We start from the raw sequence: 15600 nt of genomic DNA, 5'->3' as shown, positions 1-15600 counted from the left end.
ACACACACACACACACACACACACACACACTTTTGTTGAAACAGGCTTTTCCTATTTCCACTTCTGAGAAATCAGATCTATCAACTGCACAATGGTTTACGGTTTTATAAACCTGTTTAATTCAGGGTGGGGGGAAGAAGGGTTTAACTTCCTTCTGCACACTAAAGATCAAAACAGAAATTATATTTGCAATGTCATGAAATGGAAGAGAGTCAGCTTCCTATCACAGAGCAGCCTATCCTTAGCAGCAGCACCACTTTTTTTTCCTTTTAAAAATCATTTAACGAAAAAAGGTGAAAACTATTTCAATACAACTTGGCTGAGCAACACATCTCAATACCTACTGCTTAGGCCTAGTTAGGGAACCAAAAATAGTTGTGCCACAAACATATTTAGTATAGTCCCCCAACATACTGATCCAGGAGCAGGAACATGTCCAAAGTGTCTGTACAGTCACTGTTTTCTGGGTGTTTCTGAAAACTTAAGGTAAGGCACCTGACAAATGTTCACTTTAAAAATGTGTTAAGATCTAATCCTCAATCCCAACCACTATACCATGACACAGTTACATGGCAGAACACACAATTTTTGGGTCATGGATTAGATCCCAATCACATGTTACTTGCTGGATAGGGGGAGTCTATGCTCCTCTTGCAGCAGCAAAATAAAACCAAATTGGCTGATTGTCTATTGGGGCTCAAAACCAAACAGGTCCCTGGCCCCAGCCGACAATCAGCTCAGTGCACAGGGACCACAGAGATGTTATGAACCCTGTGTGTCCTGCCCAGCTCAGTAATACAGATGCAGTTTAGTATCACACTGAGTAAACATAACAGGGATGATAGAATCACTGAAAGAAATTTCAAAAAGCACTTAAAATGCTAAAGATTTTTAGCATTTTAAGTGCTAAATGTGTACCTGCACAATAAAAATAAAAAGATGCATTATTGATATTTATCCCATTTAAGGTTGGGAAAAAAAACCCAATAATAGATTAAGCATTAAAATGGATACAAAAAGTGACATTAATATCTAAATTCAGTAATGAATCCTATTATGGTAAAAAGAAAAGAAAAGAAAAAACACGCTGTAATAAATTTGTTCTTTCAGCTTCAAGCCCTGAATACCAACATACTTTTCCTATGACACAGGGAGACACACAAATAATCAGTTTCCATTATATGACACCACACTTCATTATGCAGACCCTCACAGCAAGGAATTTTATTAAGTTCGTGTACTACTACTGTCAATGTTTGTATTCAAACTGTGTATAAACATGCGTCTAAACTGAACTACTTGACAGTAAATTTTCCTGTTCAAAAGCCCATGTGCAACTCCTATTCACTAATGGAAATTAAAGACCTGTATCAGATTAGTTAGACCAGTGGACATGGGAAAGCAAAGCAGAACTTCTTATTTCTGAAAGTTTCTACTAGATTGTGTAGAATCTCTCAAACGTGTATCATATATGTATTTTAGCAAATGCTGTAAATAAACTCATACTACTACCACCACTGTCTATGCATTTACTAACATGCAACAAACACCCTATTTTACTTTTAAGAATCTTCATAAAATAAGTTTTAAAGACATGCATAGTTTTGCATGGGATCTCTTCTGGATTACCATGCAATATTGACATATTATTAACACTAATTTCCATATAGCTTCTTGCATCCTGAAAAATATCAAAGTGCTTTTTTTCAAAAATGTATCATTCACTACAGGAAGTAAGCAGTTATCTCTGGCACAGTTATTTAAGACAGGAAAATAGTAACATCCAATTGAAACTGCTCAAATAAACATGGCTAGAGCCACAGAGTCACTTTTCATAAAACTGCATAGTCATCCTCAGAACTCAAACTGAGGGATTGATCCAGTACTGACTGTAAGAAAACGGCTACATTTAATCCCAGTACTACTTCAAACACACAAGCCTTTCCTACACGATTCTTATTCAAAACAGTGATCACCTTCTTTGATATAAATACATCATTGTTGAAGATGATACTATGGTTACAGCTTCTATACTTGTTTTTAATATTTAGATGCTACATAACTGTACAGACCATGTGATTCTCAACCACGGTGCTAGGGCACCCTGAGATGCCACTAGATACTTTGAAGGGTACCCTGAAATGTAAGGAAATAAGTAGATAAACCCAGGATCAGGCTTGTTCCTGCCCAAATGATCTTCCAGTCCAATACCCAGCCCCTCTGCAAGGAGCTAAGCACTGTAATATATAGTTTTTGAAATTCGGTGCCACTCTACTCGCAAGAATTATTCGGTGCCTCGAGTCTAATGAAGTGTCCTCAAGTCTAAGAACCCCTGCTCTAGAGTAATGTATCGCTTGCCACTCACAGAAACTCTCAAACTAAAAGAGGAGGAAAGACATATGCATGCCATGAACTCCAGAAATAAATATCTAACAAAAAAGGAACAAAAAGCTTCTGGGCTGCTGCTGAAACTTAAATGAAGCAAAGTTGCTCCAGAGCAGTGCTTATGAACTCTCCCCATTAGTTATATTTTCAGACCAGAAACACCCATAAGTTCTAATATACAGTAAATCACCTATATGTATTTCAGCACTGGAGTCTCAGATCAAAGACAGCAGTTTCCTCTTCAGATATCAGTCTGTTCTGTATGCATTTCTCTCTCAAATTCTAGACACACTGAACCTTGTCCTGGTCATGTGCTGGAGTTAGTGTCCAAAACAGTGTCCTATTAACTAGAAAACTTCCTAAAGTCAAATTAAAATATAGGTAAAAGGGGAGTATCTTTACCAGGCTGGAACAAACCTGCCCTGAGGAAGAGTGATGATAAGTAAGAGGGTGAAGAAGTATCAACTTTGAGGTTAACCCCTTACCTTCTCTCTCTTGGATTTAAGGTTGAAGGGGGTAGAGTATTAGCATCAGACTGGAAGAGAGAAAGTACTTTAAAGATTCCATGCACCACCACACAGTAACTAGAACATAACTATTTCAGTACCAGTCTCTTTTTTGGTGGTGGTGGGGGGGGGAGTATGTACATCAACGTATTTTTTTCAGGCCAGGAGTTGAAATTAGAGTACCTATGCCAATATTTAAGACAATTTGTTTTACTCTTTCCTCATTATTGTTGTGAGAATTTCTATTATTAAATTAACACTAGCTCCTGAATAAGTTTAATAATTGATCATATCAAATACTTGTAGAAATCATATACTTACTATACTGTTCATTTCTGAAGACTCATAACTTCCACATGGATGGACACTCCCAATAGGCTCCAAGCCTTCTTCATCCCACATATAGGTTCCATCAGAACTATCAGATGGAGAAAGCTCAAAAGAGGAGCCAGCTCTGCAATTCGTATCTGGAGACATTAAGTTGGTCCCAAAAGTATGCTTTGGGCTTTGATTTTTATTATTTACTGCTGAGAGAAAGAGATAGAGAGAGTCAATCCAAAACATTATTTACAGTAAAAGTATCATTTATGTTCTATGTTATTAGCAGGTAAAAGGGACTTGAAATAAATGTTGCAAAAGGATAGCTAAAAGTAATTACTAATGTTACTAAGCTGTGAACGTAGAAAAATACGAGTGAAAAATATTAAAAATACCTTATACAGTAAGAGATGCTTGGCATAACAGATATACATGAAGATAGTTTTTCAAGAGCTAGTACAGCCTTCCCCAAAAATCCTTCAGTGGCATTGATTATATCATGAAAAGTTACATATTTACTACTTCATGCATAATATTTGTAGCAATGTTATAGATGGAGGCATTTTACTATTACAGGCCCTTAAAGGTGGCTTAATTCATTTTACCTACACTTTTCTTATACCATAAGAATTTTAAAAATATTTGGTTCAAATCTTGCTTAATTAAAAAAAAACTACTTCTTCCATTTTACTTCTAATTACAGGCTCTATGTTAGTCCTACTTGCCCTTCTTTCTGGGAAGTTAACACATCACCAATAGAACAGAGCTAGCCACAGCACAAGCTGCCTAGAGAGAAAGTGTTTGCTACTAATTTTTCAAAGAAGAGCCATCCAAGATATGGCAAAGCAGGGAGAAAGAGGAGCAATTACAACCCCATGAACATTCTTGGCAAAAAGGAAAGATCTTCAGAAGCTGGTACAGGGAAAGAAGATCAGCCTAGAAAGAAGAATTGCAAAGAAGTTCAGAGAGTCCATTATGGTGAAAGACGGCTTTCAGCTGAATATCATGCTCTTTTTACAACCTCCAGCTTGCGAATAAACCAAAACACATACTCCTTTCAGTAGCTTATCAAGTAACACCAGCATCCTTCCACAGCTGGGATTTCTAAAAAGAGCATTCAAAGCCCAACTTAAGGTTTGAAAAAAAATTAAGAATATCATTACCATATATACTCTACTTTACAACAAGGATTTTTTTCTCTCCATTCCCCATTCAACATCTTCATCTTGGATTGAGTACAAGGGAGGGGGCAGATTGCTGTAGCTGCAGTTCTGGCCCCGACCTCAGTTTGGGGTCAGAGGCAGGGTGACAGCCTATTCCCCAACCACCTTCCCTTAGTTATAGCTGCAGCCCCTCCCTAGCCCCAGGTACAGAGCACATAGTAGTTCTAGCCCCATGCAGCCAAGCAGCAGTGACCGTGGCAGCAGCTCTGGCCCTGGCCCTGGCTCTAGCTCCAACCCAGACCCAGACCCAGGACTAGAGCTGCCACTATCCTAACCACTGCTACCTGGACCAGCAGGTGCCAAAGCCACTACTTGCTCTATGCCCTGGCCATAGTGGGGCCACAACTGAGTGCAAAGTGGGAGGGCAGGGGAGAAACCAACAAACAGGGGGTTCAGGCACAAGACAGCCGGCTCGACTCCCCCTGCTGCCTGCCCCCTTCCTTCCCCCACTGCTGCTTACATCCTTATCATTGCTGCAGCAGTGGAAGGGGGGAACAAACTTAAAACCTACCCCTAATAAATTAGATTCTATGCATGAAAAATTAACAAGCTTACGAATTTTCCATGTATAGAAAATGAAGTGTTGACTTAAATTCAAAGTTGTCTTGGATTTGAGTAACTATACTAATGTATTCCTCAGTGCAAACCAGCATCTAATGTAGAAAATGTGTTTAGAAAGTAAAATTATAGAAAACGTAATATTCCAGCGACTTATATCTCCTTTGCTTCTGCCTATCAGCAGATGCATAATACTATCCCTCCCCCACGACCTTGTAGCTGCATATCTACAGCATAAGAACACTACGTAAGACATTTCGGATACTTACTGTTTAGGTTCTAATTACATTTAATTTACCTGTGTAAAACAGAATTTAATAAGGTTCCATACCAGTCTTTTAGCTGGGGAGGGAATAAAAGAGCTCTACAACCCTAACCAAGCACAAGTTATGCCTGGGAAGAGTAAGAAAGAATTATAGGGGATTGGGAGCTCCTCTTGGAATATACAATCAAGCAAAATGAAGCAGTTGTTTGTTATAGGAGCTATAATTTCTGATTCTGAATTTGTACAAAGTTCCTAGGCATAACATAGTTTTATATCGCCTTAGGAATTTAGAAACATAGCTCCTATGGCAAATGTTTCTGCCATGCTCTATATGGTTAAATGTAAAATGATCTATTAAAGGTCTTCTGAAAACATTTAAACTTTTACAGACGTCTGTACAGCCAGGAAAGAATGAGATCAGTAAAAGTAGCAGATGATTTTGCAACAAAAATGATAAAAGGGCTTGGAAGATAAGGCATACAAGGAGAGGTTGAAGGAAGTAGACATGTTCAGTTAGCAGAAAAGTTGCTTAAGGAGACAGGATATCAGTCTTCAAATACCTGAAGGTCTGCCATAAAAAGAGGGGAAATACCTTTTCTCTCTAACTGCAGAGAGCAGGATATAAACCAATGACTTGAAGCTGCAGCAAAGCAGGTTTAGATTTGATACCAGGAAAGACTTCTTCACTACTAGAACAGCAAGGCAGTGGCATCGATTGCCTTGGAAAACTGCAGGCACTCCATCACTGGAGATGTTCAAGAAGAGGATGGAGAGCCACTGGTTGGGAGTGATCTGGACATAACTATGCTTATGTTCTACTATACCTATTTCTTGTGCTTCTGGGCTTTGCTGTTTGCTGCATAGGGCTAGGAGGGAATTTCCTCTCTCGCGCTCCTCCTCCCCCTGCTGTTTTTTTAAGCCTTCCTCAGAGGCATTGGGTGTTGGTTGCAGCCAAGGCTGTGAATTGTGACTGGGCTATACCAATGCTCCTGCTGGGACATAAAACTAGAGCAGGGGTAGGCAACGTTTTTTGGACGGAGTGCCGAAAAACACCATAATGCCTACTTTGGAAGGTGCCAGAGTGCCAGCATGATAGAAAAACAAAATGAGGGCAAGCGGTACATGGCAGGATGCCCTGCTTGTGCCCCTTGCCCCCCAGCCAGGGCTCTGTAGCTGCTGGAGCCTGGGCTGATCCCAACAGGGCTTGCAGTGTCCCAAAGCTGGGGTGATGAGCACAGCACAGCTGTTTGCACTCTGCCCACTGCTTGCTGCAGCTGCCCAGAGCCTGGGCTGGCTACAAACAGCTGCGCGAGGCTCATCACCTTGGTGCTGGGAGCAGGGGAGAGACCAGGGCTGCGCTGCCTCAGGCCCCTCCCCCACCGCCCGCTCCAAAGCACGCCTGCACACACCGGTGTGGAGCTGATGCTGGAGCCCAGCACAGTTGTTTGGAGCCTCCCAGTTGCAGCTGCCCTGGCTCTGGGGAGCTGCTGCCAGCCGGGATCCTGGGATGCTCCCAGCAGTTAGCTGGCACGCTGCAAGCCCTGCTGGGAGCAGCCCAGGCGCCATTGCTGGTAGCAGCTACCTGGAGCCGGGGCTGGCCTCGGCGTGCCAAGCAAAATGGCCTTGCGTGCCAAGCTCGGCACACGTGCCAGGGGTTGCCGACCCCTGACCTAGAGACTCCTGGCTAGAGGATCTTGCCCCTCTGCTTGGGATCAGACTGATCAACATATTTGGGGTCACGAAGGAATTTTACCCAATGGTCAGATTGGCATGTACTGCAGGTGGTTTTGCCTTCCTCTTTAGCAAAAGGGAGCTCTTCCTTGGACCTCAAGCGTTCTAATATAATAAAAGCCTCTGTCTGCCTGTTTGTCCATAACAGTCCAAGCCAACTGCACATGCACCGCTGAGAGGGCACGCACTGAGTGGCTGCGAAGGCCTGGAGCACTACAGACAGAGGGGGCGAGGAAGCACGGGAGCCACCACCCTTCCGCCCCACCCCGCAACAACAGCTGGCAGAGCCATGGAGGCAGTGGGGAAGAAAGGAGAGAAAGAGGGAGGGAAGCACGAAGGGGAAGGGGGGTTTCTAGTGGCAGCACCTCCCTGCTGCCACCGCCCAGCCCTGTGGCAGCACAGGGAGGAGTGGTAGGGGGTGGGGAGGAACACAGGGCCACACCTAGAGTGGTGCCCATGGGGCTAGACACAGAGTTAGAGTATTAAGACTTATACTGTATCAAGGTAGTTTTCCTAACAGATTAGACAATGAATTTGTATAGGATGGTTTGGATAAGGATGATCCTGCCTCAAGCAGAGCATTGGACTCGTTAACCTATGGAGGTCCCTTCCAGTCCTACTTCTCTGTGACGCTCAGTCACATGCAGGATATAATAGGCATCAATTACAGTGTCATGCATATAGATACACAGCATGCTACACAAAATGATCACCAGAAAGTTGTTAAATTTCATTTAGTAACAGAGAGAATTCAGTTTCTAATACAGAAAGTATCCATTAAGTTACAGCCCCACATAGTGTATACTAAACTAAGTATCAAGAATAATCATAATGCCATTAACATTTGGATTAACTTTGTATATCACTGATTGACATGACATTTCTCACCTGAAGGGGCATAAAATAGAACACGGCTTTCTTCTAATAGAAGTCACCTCCATTTACTATCTTATATTAATACTATCGGCACATATGGAATATGGCATAATCTGATATTCAAAACCAGATATAATCAGGACCCAAAAGTAATTCTTATGAGGTTAAGTATGAACCTCTGCACTAATTTAAAAAGACAAGGAGGGGTGGGAAATAAATTAAAAAAAAAAAAATAAGATTTATCCCAACAATAAAAAAAATTGGAATTACATAATAGATTATTTCCACTACAGAAATGTTTAAATCTAGAAACTAAAAAATGAAATTCAACAAAGTATTTACCAGACATATCTAGCCAATCATCAGCATTACAGTGAGAACTTTCACTTTCCTTGAGAGAACTGAATGACTCTATTGGTGTTGCTCCACGCTCTAATTCTTGAATAAGGACTTCTTCCAGATGTGCTTCTATTATTCTATTTGGATCTTCTAAATCTATAAAATCATCACTAAAGTCTTCACTTAGGTCATTTTTCTCACAAGAGGACATGGAAGATATAGATATTTCATCCACATCGTCACTCGTACATAAAACTTTTGAATTATGTTTTCCCAAACTGTCATGCAGGATTTCACTTCCTTCTTTTCTGTGACTGTCATTTTTCATTACATCTTTTTTTTCACCCATTTCATTACTATTTGTTGATATCTCAGAATTATTATCCATGAAACCAGAGTCAGTAGTTGTACTCTTGCTATCACCCACAGTGATCTTTCCAGTAAATTGTTGTCCATTACGCTTCAGGAAAGAAGGATGAGTCATTTGGTATTCCAAAGCAGCTGCAGCTCCAGATTCATTTAATAACAGTGGTTTTTTTGAACCACAGGTTGATATGGCATTATATGCCCTAGTAAACCCATATTTTAAAGGTTCATTTCCACTGGGTATATTCAACTGCCGTGTATTTCTTGATAATAAAGTTGACCTCTGAGATGATCTGATGGCTAGATGTTGATTCTGATAAGGCCTTGTGAGGTCCACAGCTCTGTTAAAGGAATGTGACCTGGTTAGGGATGCAGGAGGAAGGAAAGAATTCGGAATGGAATGTGAAAAACTTTGCGATCTAATCATTTTTTCACAGGAATAAGTTTCATTGTCTGTTGATTGTGCCAGACCCTCTCCTGAACTGTTTCTGGTGGCACTAGAATTAACTCTAGGTCTCTGCAAGCCTACAGTAGGCCTATTTCCATAAAATCCATCTAAACGAGATTTTGGAGCATTGAGTCCAGAATACGAAGTTCTGCCTAATAATGTACCTTTGGAGAATTTTGCTGAACTAGACAGTACAGGCAAAGACTTCGGGTTTAATTCTTTTGTAGATGATACAAACGTATTGGTTTGCTTGGATGTTTTTGATGCTAGTAAAGCAGTGTCATTCAAACCCACCCTGTGCACATCTTTACCAAATGCTTCTCGAGACTGAGAATACTTTTCAGAATCACTTATTTTTTCATTGGAATTATCAGCAAAGTTAGATTCACCACCGCGCTGATTACAAAGTTGATATTTATTTGATTTTCTCCAGTTAAAAGAGGAAGACGTATAAACAGTGCCATTGTGCTTGGTGCCACTTTTGCCATTGTTGCTTTGAGCAGTCCCTGATAAATTAACAGTGGTCCCATTTGACAATGGCTGTAGGACATTGCCTAAAGCCTTTGTTTCATACTTCGGTAACCTGGAAACCAAAGATGTCCTGATATAATCTTTTTCTTCCATGAGCTAATCAGGTGCATTGGTCCTACAAGGCTGCTTGAATCTGAGGAAGAGAAAGTGAGAAAAACACAAATCTGAATTAATACAACTCTAACAGTATAGCAAAGCATAATCAGCTCATTTGTGTTCTGGAAGAAAGAAAGTATTTATTTATTTATTTTACTTTGACATATTTTAAATTTAACTTACAACTTTTTAGTTCTAAGGGACTAGAAATTTCCTGTCTTTTTCAAATAATAAGTGCACAATCCATTGTATTATCAAATAAATAAATAAATAAAGCAAAACAAACCCTAATTTTATAAGTACATCCAGTTCTGTCTGGTTTCCTGCCAGTTCACCTCGTAGGGTTTTCCCTGGCCTTTGGTTCCAGTTTTGATCTGTCCCAGAATACAGTGTCCCAAGCTTCACAGTTCCCTCCTCCCTGCAGTGGAGCCAGAGATGTGGAAGCCTGGACTTGCCACAGGGCTCTCAGGGTTTCTACCCTTCCTGTTTCTCACTGGATTTGAAGAGATCGGAGAGATCCCCAGGAACTGTGGGCAATGGTGATCCAAGTCAGCCAGCCATTGTTTCCTGTGCACTGAGCCTGTCACTACCAAGATGGTGCGGGTAAAGGTATGCAACACCTTCAGAGGCCATGTCTGTTCCATATACTAATACCATATGGTTCTAATTATAAGCCAACCCATCTATAAGTTACCCACTTTTTTTGCTTCTTTTGAAAGGAAAACAATGGGCAGCGGAAGAATTTCAACTCATAATTAGAACAATATAGCAATGCTACAAAGGAACTAGAGAGCCACCTGCTCAAGAAGCTGAATAGTTCCTAATGCTTGGCAACGAACACTGTAAGATTTCTAGATTAGATTTCATAGCTTAATACAGTATTTAAAAATAAAAATAAAAACCACTACCCAGACTTGGTGCACTGATCATGATGGGCAACAAAGATGTTCACTAAGTGAAGCATAAGGCACAAGATTTTGAACACATTCAGAACTCAGAACAAGAATGCCAAAAAGAAACTACAGCTTATCTCCTCACAAACACAGATAACAGGTTGCTTTAATTTTCAAGTGTCCTGTATCAATATAAAGGGGGCTTTTTTGGTTGTTGTTTTTACTTTTGATAGGTAAAAATTGCACAAGTAGTAATATTGCTATTCTAAAATTTCATAAATGACAACAGATAACACACATTGTGAATGTCCCTGTTACACAGTTGTTGGTCATAGCCGTGTTTGTCTTCAAAAGAGTGTTTGTGCCTGAAAACTTGCAAAGAACAATTTTTCCAACTATCTAGCCGGTCTAATAAGAAATATTGTATCTACCCAAAGAACCTTGTTTGCCTGCTATACAAAGTTGGTTTGTTTTGTTTTGGGGTTGTTTTTTTTTTGAGGGGGGAGAGGGAGGAGGAGGGAGGGGGAGGGTGTTCATATGACATAATATCACTACATTCACACTAGCATTTCTTATTTTTAATTCAAGAAACTTTTTTAGTAGAATTCCACCACGATTAAGATTAATACTTGCTGAAAATTATGCTGATGAGCATGACCTGTGAAGAAAAACAACTGGACCTGTACCCATTCTCACTTCTCTTCTACAGAAATCAAGAAGAATCCTCCTTTAATAACAAAAAGTCAGGTATGTGAGAAACATGCTACCTCTGCACAGGAAAGGGGCCTCCAGGCTCATGTTTCTAAGTGTCTATAGACTAGAAGGACAACAAGGTCCACCTCTACTGCAGGTGAACATCCATAAAAAGAAAGTATCAGCTTTATCTTGGTTAGGTATGTAAAGATTATAACTGAAAATGTCATTTTTAGCAGTCAACTTGGCATATTCTATCACTGCCACTGAACTGTCACCAAACTCAAAGCATTTTCAGAGAGGTACTTCTTGGATTAGTACTGCATTCTAGCCAAGTCTTAACATACCAAGTCCCAAAGAGAACCTTAACTAAAAACTTGCTAGCAAAATATGCATGTACCTAGAGAGAATGGGTTGCTTTATATTCAGATTATTCCTTAATGATCTGACTCAATATCCTGATTTTTGATCTTGTAAACAAGCTATCAGTTACAGTGGATATGCATTAATGCTTCATTTCTTTGGACGAATTCTAAAACAATGTCAGACTTTGTGTCTGATATAAATCAGATTACAATTCTAGGTGAATTGAAAATGTTATTTTAATGTAGTGACATACAGATACATAAAGGTTATGAGGCATAAGTGAATGAATATGCAAATCAACTTTCCTCTCAGGATGCATCAAAATATAATGAGAGACCTACCAAAAATCACAAATTCACAGATTTTGTCTGTTGTGCAGCCCTGCCTCTCTCCACCAATCAGTGGTGAGAGGTGGGGCTGCGTGACGGACAGCGCTCAACCAATCAGCAGGAGGCAGCGCTGTACAATGGATAGCCCTCGCAACCAATCAGCAAAGGGTGGGGGCCACTGGGGCCCCTCAGCCAAAGGCGTTGGGGGGCCCCAGCCACAGTAAGCCCTTGAAAATGGCAGCCAGCCCCATGATCTGCCCATGAGATGAGCTGCTGAGTTGGGTAAAACCCTAAGTATAATGGCTTTTGGCAAGAAAAAACAAAAAGTCAATTGACAAAAAAGCCATCAACTGAAACCTGAAAATAGTGCCTTTGATTTGAACAGATGGATGTCATTTTCACGGCTGTGGATGTCATTTTCTTGAATGTTAGCAAGGTCTTTGATACATTATCTCATCCCATTCTCATAAATAAATTAAGAGGTTGTGACAGATTTTTACACCTTCCAGTGAGTGGCAAATTGGCTTAGTGGTCACACCCAGAGAATGGTAGTAGACAGGTCGGTATTGACCTGGAAGGATGTGGGTAGTGAGGTCCCACAGGGTTCAGTCCTTGGACCCATACTCTTCAATATCTTCATCAGTGACTTGGATGTGGGTATGAAGTGTACTCTGTCCAAGTTTGTGGACAATACTAAATTGTGGGGTGAAGTGCACACTCCAGAGGGTAGGGAACAATTGCAGGCAGATGGGGACAGGTTAGAACCATGGGCAGTACACAATCAGATGCAGTACAACAAGGACAAGTGCAGAGTGCTGCACCTAGGGCACAAAAATATCCAGCACACCTACTGGCTGGGAAGTGACCCTCTCAGCAGCACAGAAGCAGAAATCTATGAATCTATAAAAGTTTCTCCTCCCATTCAGGAAACTGAGCATCAACAACTCCTGTGATCCAAGTCAATCAATGATATGAGACAAAGCGTAAAAGCAGCTACAAACAATCCACCATAATATGAGGTTTACACTTCTCACACCACAAACATGCTAATAGAGTCCTTCTGTGAGAGAGCTGTTCACCAGCTATTCACCACTAGGCTTTAGATGCACAGTTCTTTACTGTTTTCCCATCTTCAATAGTCTTCCTAGCATCATTTCTCCCCACAACAGCAATTCTACATTACATCTCAATGATTTCTTTCACCTGCCCAGAGGCCTCTTGATAGATCTCCAAATTTATGCTATACTGCAAGACAATTTTTAAATTAAATTTTGCATATGAGTTTGGAGGGCAAATTTGCTAGTTTTACCAGATAAGCTTCACTGTTACAAAGTAGTTAAAGCAAGTAAGAGCTCATCAGATAGCACTTAAAACTTCACGTCACTTTGGATGACTTTAACTTATTCAACAAACTATCCTCACATCTTTTGTATCTGAAGATTCCCTTGGAAGTCACTCCTTTCTGGAAGAAGTTTCTTATTTAAAAAGATATGAAACAAGAGATGCAAATGCACGATTAAGGAACACTTAATAGAACCTAACAGAAGGATTATGAAAATGGAAATCCTGCTGCGATTAATCAGTATTGCATGTCTCCAGGTAATGTTCAGATTCACTACTCTGGACTAGGGAAACAAGAACTCTTAGGTGTAATGGGAAGTACACAGTAAGAAGCGGTTTTATGATTTCCCCACCAACCAAGCAGAGAATATTTCTAAAGAAGAAGAGCGTGTGCTAGTGACACCACTTTCAGGTACTTCTGTGCTAGTGAAAAGAACACCTGTGAGGAAAGGGTAGACTGGAAACAAGAAAGAAATTATTACTCTGAAAACTACCTGTGTATGCAATGTACAAAGCAATTAAGAGGGAAAAAAGTTAGTGGATATGCTCAAATTTTTCAGAAGACATGCAACTAGATGTTAAATGAGAGGCAGAACTCTATATTCTAGCACTCTGGGTGGAAGGGGTGGTGGTGGAAAGGATGCTGAGTGCTTACCTCCTCACACATGGGCAGTTGCAATAGCAGTAGTCAACACTACTGCTTCACCACCACAAGCTACTAGAAGATTGGCTATTGTGTTGGTGGCAGCATGGGCTCCCTGGAGATTGACATCCTGGCACCCCTTCTCAATTGGTGCCCCACTCACACACCTTTATTTATGCTAGTTTGTTAAACAGTCCTGTCCCACCACATCCCTGCTGAATCCATCCCTGCATGTCATACAAGTTTTCACAGAATAAGGTATTCTATTTTATAGTCATCTCACAGCTTAAGGGCTAACTTTATATTAAAAAGTTCAACAAGTATTGTATTTCTTTCTCACATTTTCTTCTCTTGGACATACCTTAAGTTTTTTTTATCACTGTATGGGATTAGTGAAACAAAAGACAAACTATTTTTTTCAATTATTAAACATTCATGAAATGACAGTCTTGGCTGCAAATACTTGACCCAGATATCATGGAAAGAAATGATTCACAACTCCTCCCTTACATAAAGATATGATTTTAATACAGATTTAATTGCCAAAATTGCATGTCAAATCTTTAAAAGAAACAGGGAAAGAAAGGGCAGGGGGAGAGGTGGAATCATCTTTAGACAACAGCATACAGTAAAATCTTTCTTTGGGATAGCAAAATACACCAGGTAAGATTGGATATATGCACAGGTAAACCTTGATGGAACAATATTGTCTTTACAAGGCAGAAGTTCCCACCACTGTAATGAGAATTTTGCCAGAATTAGTAGTGGGAAAGCACTATGGAACAGGTATCTTCTATGCACATCTCAAAAGAATACTCAGAATATAGTTTTTACATCTGATAACATAAAATGGAATTGAATACTAACAGCAATTTTGCTGGTCTTCTTCTGGCTTCTAACGTACTTGTAGCATACTGTTTTGTGCCCTTTTACATGCCTTGCCAGTTGTGTCTCAAAGCAAATACCATCATACAAATCAAATATTTATTAGCACAAGTGTTAAAATATGCATTTCAAATTGTAATGCAATAACAGGAATAGAACCTGTTTATGTCCCCACGTAAAACTCTGCTCAGTTTTACATAGACGATATGGTGGATTCTGAGGCAAGCAGCCACAAACAATGGCATACTTTGTATCAGACCCCCTGAAATATTTGTCTGAACTTGTGGCAGACATATGTTTGAACTGACTCTCCCTTACTATAAAACAAAAAGGGGGAGAGAGCTGGCAAGGGATTTTCTAGGATAGCTTTGAGACTGAAACTTAAATAGCCTGATTCTGCATACTCTGCAGGACTACTGAAAAAGAAACAGGCAACAGCAGGTTGAAAAGGTTTGCTGGAGAGAACTGAAACCATCTTGGGGAGAAGCAGGGTGGAAGAAAATTTGTTAGCTAGATGGTGCTAAGGGTAAGCTTATTAGCATGGAGCAGACTAACTGGCACTGTCAATCAGCAGTGCTAATTAACCCACCAGAAACACCAAGTGGCAATGGCTACACTGCTTCCTGTTTAAGAGGCAACCCACTTAAAACAACAAAATGCTTCTGAGCACCACCATGGCAGTAAGTTTCCCCATCATAGATATGGCTTTAGACCAGGGGTGGTCATTATTATGGGCAGAGGGCCGCTTACCCAGTTTTGGCAGGCTGTCGAGGGCCACATGGGTAGCCCCGCCCCTTGACAGGTGCCC

The 15600-nt window shown here is 40.5% G+C and overlaps 1 protein-coding gene across 8 annotated transcripts in view; it reads right to left on the bottom strand.

Moving 5' to 3' along the window:
* The window catches only part of CCSER2 (coiled-coil serine rich protein 2), a 182887-nt gene that overhangs the window by 138958 nt on the left and 28329 nt on the right, over positions 1 to 15600 (bottom strand). For all 8 annotated transcript variants that reach the window (XM_019502216.1, XM_019502218.1, XM_019502217.1 and 5 more), the window contains 2 exons: positions 8205 to 9679; positions 3213 to 3418 (listed from right to left, as the gene is read on the bottom strand). In XM_019502216.1, the coding sequence (XP_019357761.1) occupies positions 3213 to 3418; positions 8205 to 9639 (1641 nt within the window). In that variant the 5' untranslated portion in view covers positions 9640 to 9679. The remainder of the gene's footprint in view (positions 1 to 3212; positions 3419 to 8204; positions 9680 to 15600) is intronic.

This window comes from Gavialis gangeticus, unplaced genomic scaffold, assembly GCF_001723915.1.
Source record: "Gavialis gangeticus isolate Ggan-Ray unplaced genomic scaffold, GavGan_comp1, whole genome shotgun sequence".
Lineage (NCBI taxonomy): Eukaryota > Metazoa > Chordata > Crocodylia > Gavialidae > Gavialis > Gavialis gangeticus.
The sequence above is the reverse complement of the archived record's forward strand: the minus strand, read 5'-3'. Positions and strand labels throughout refer to the sequence as shown.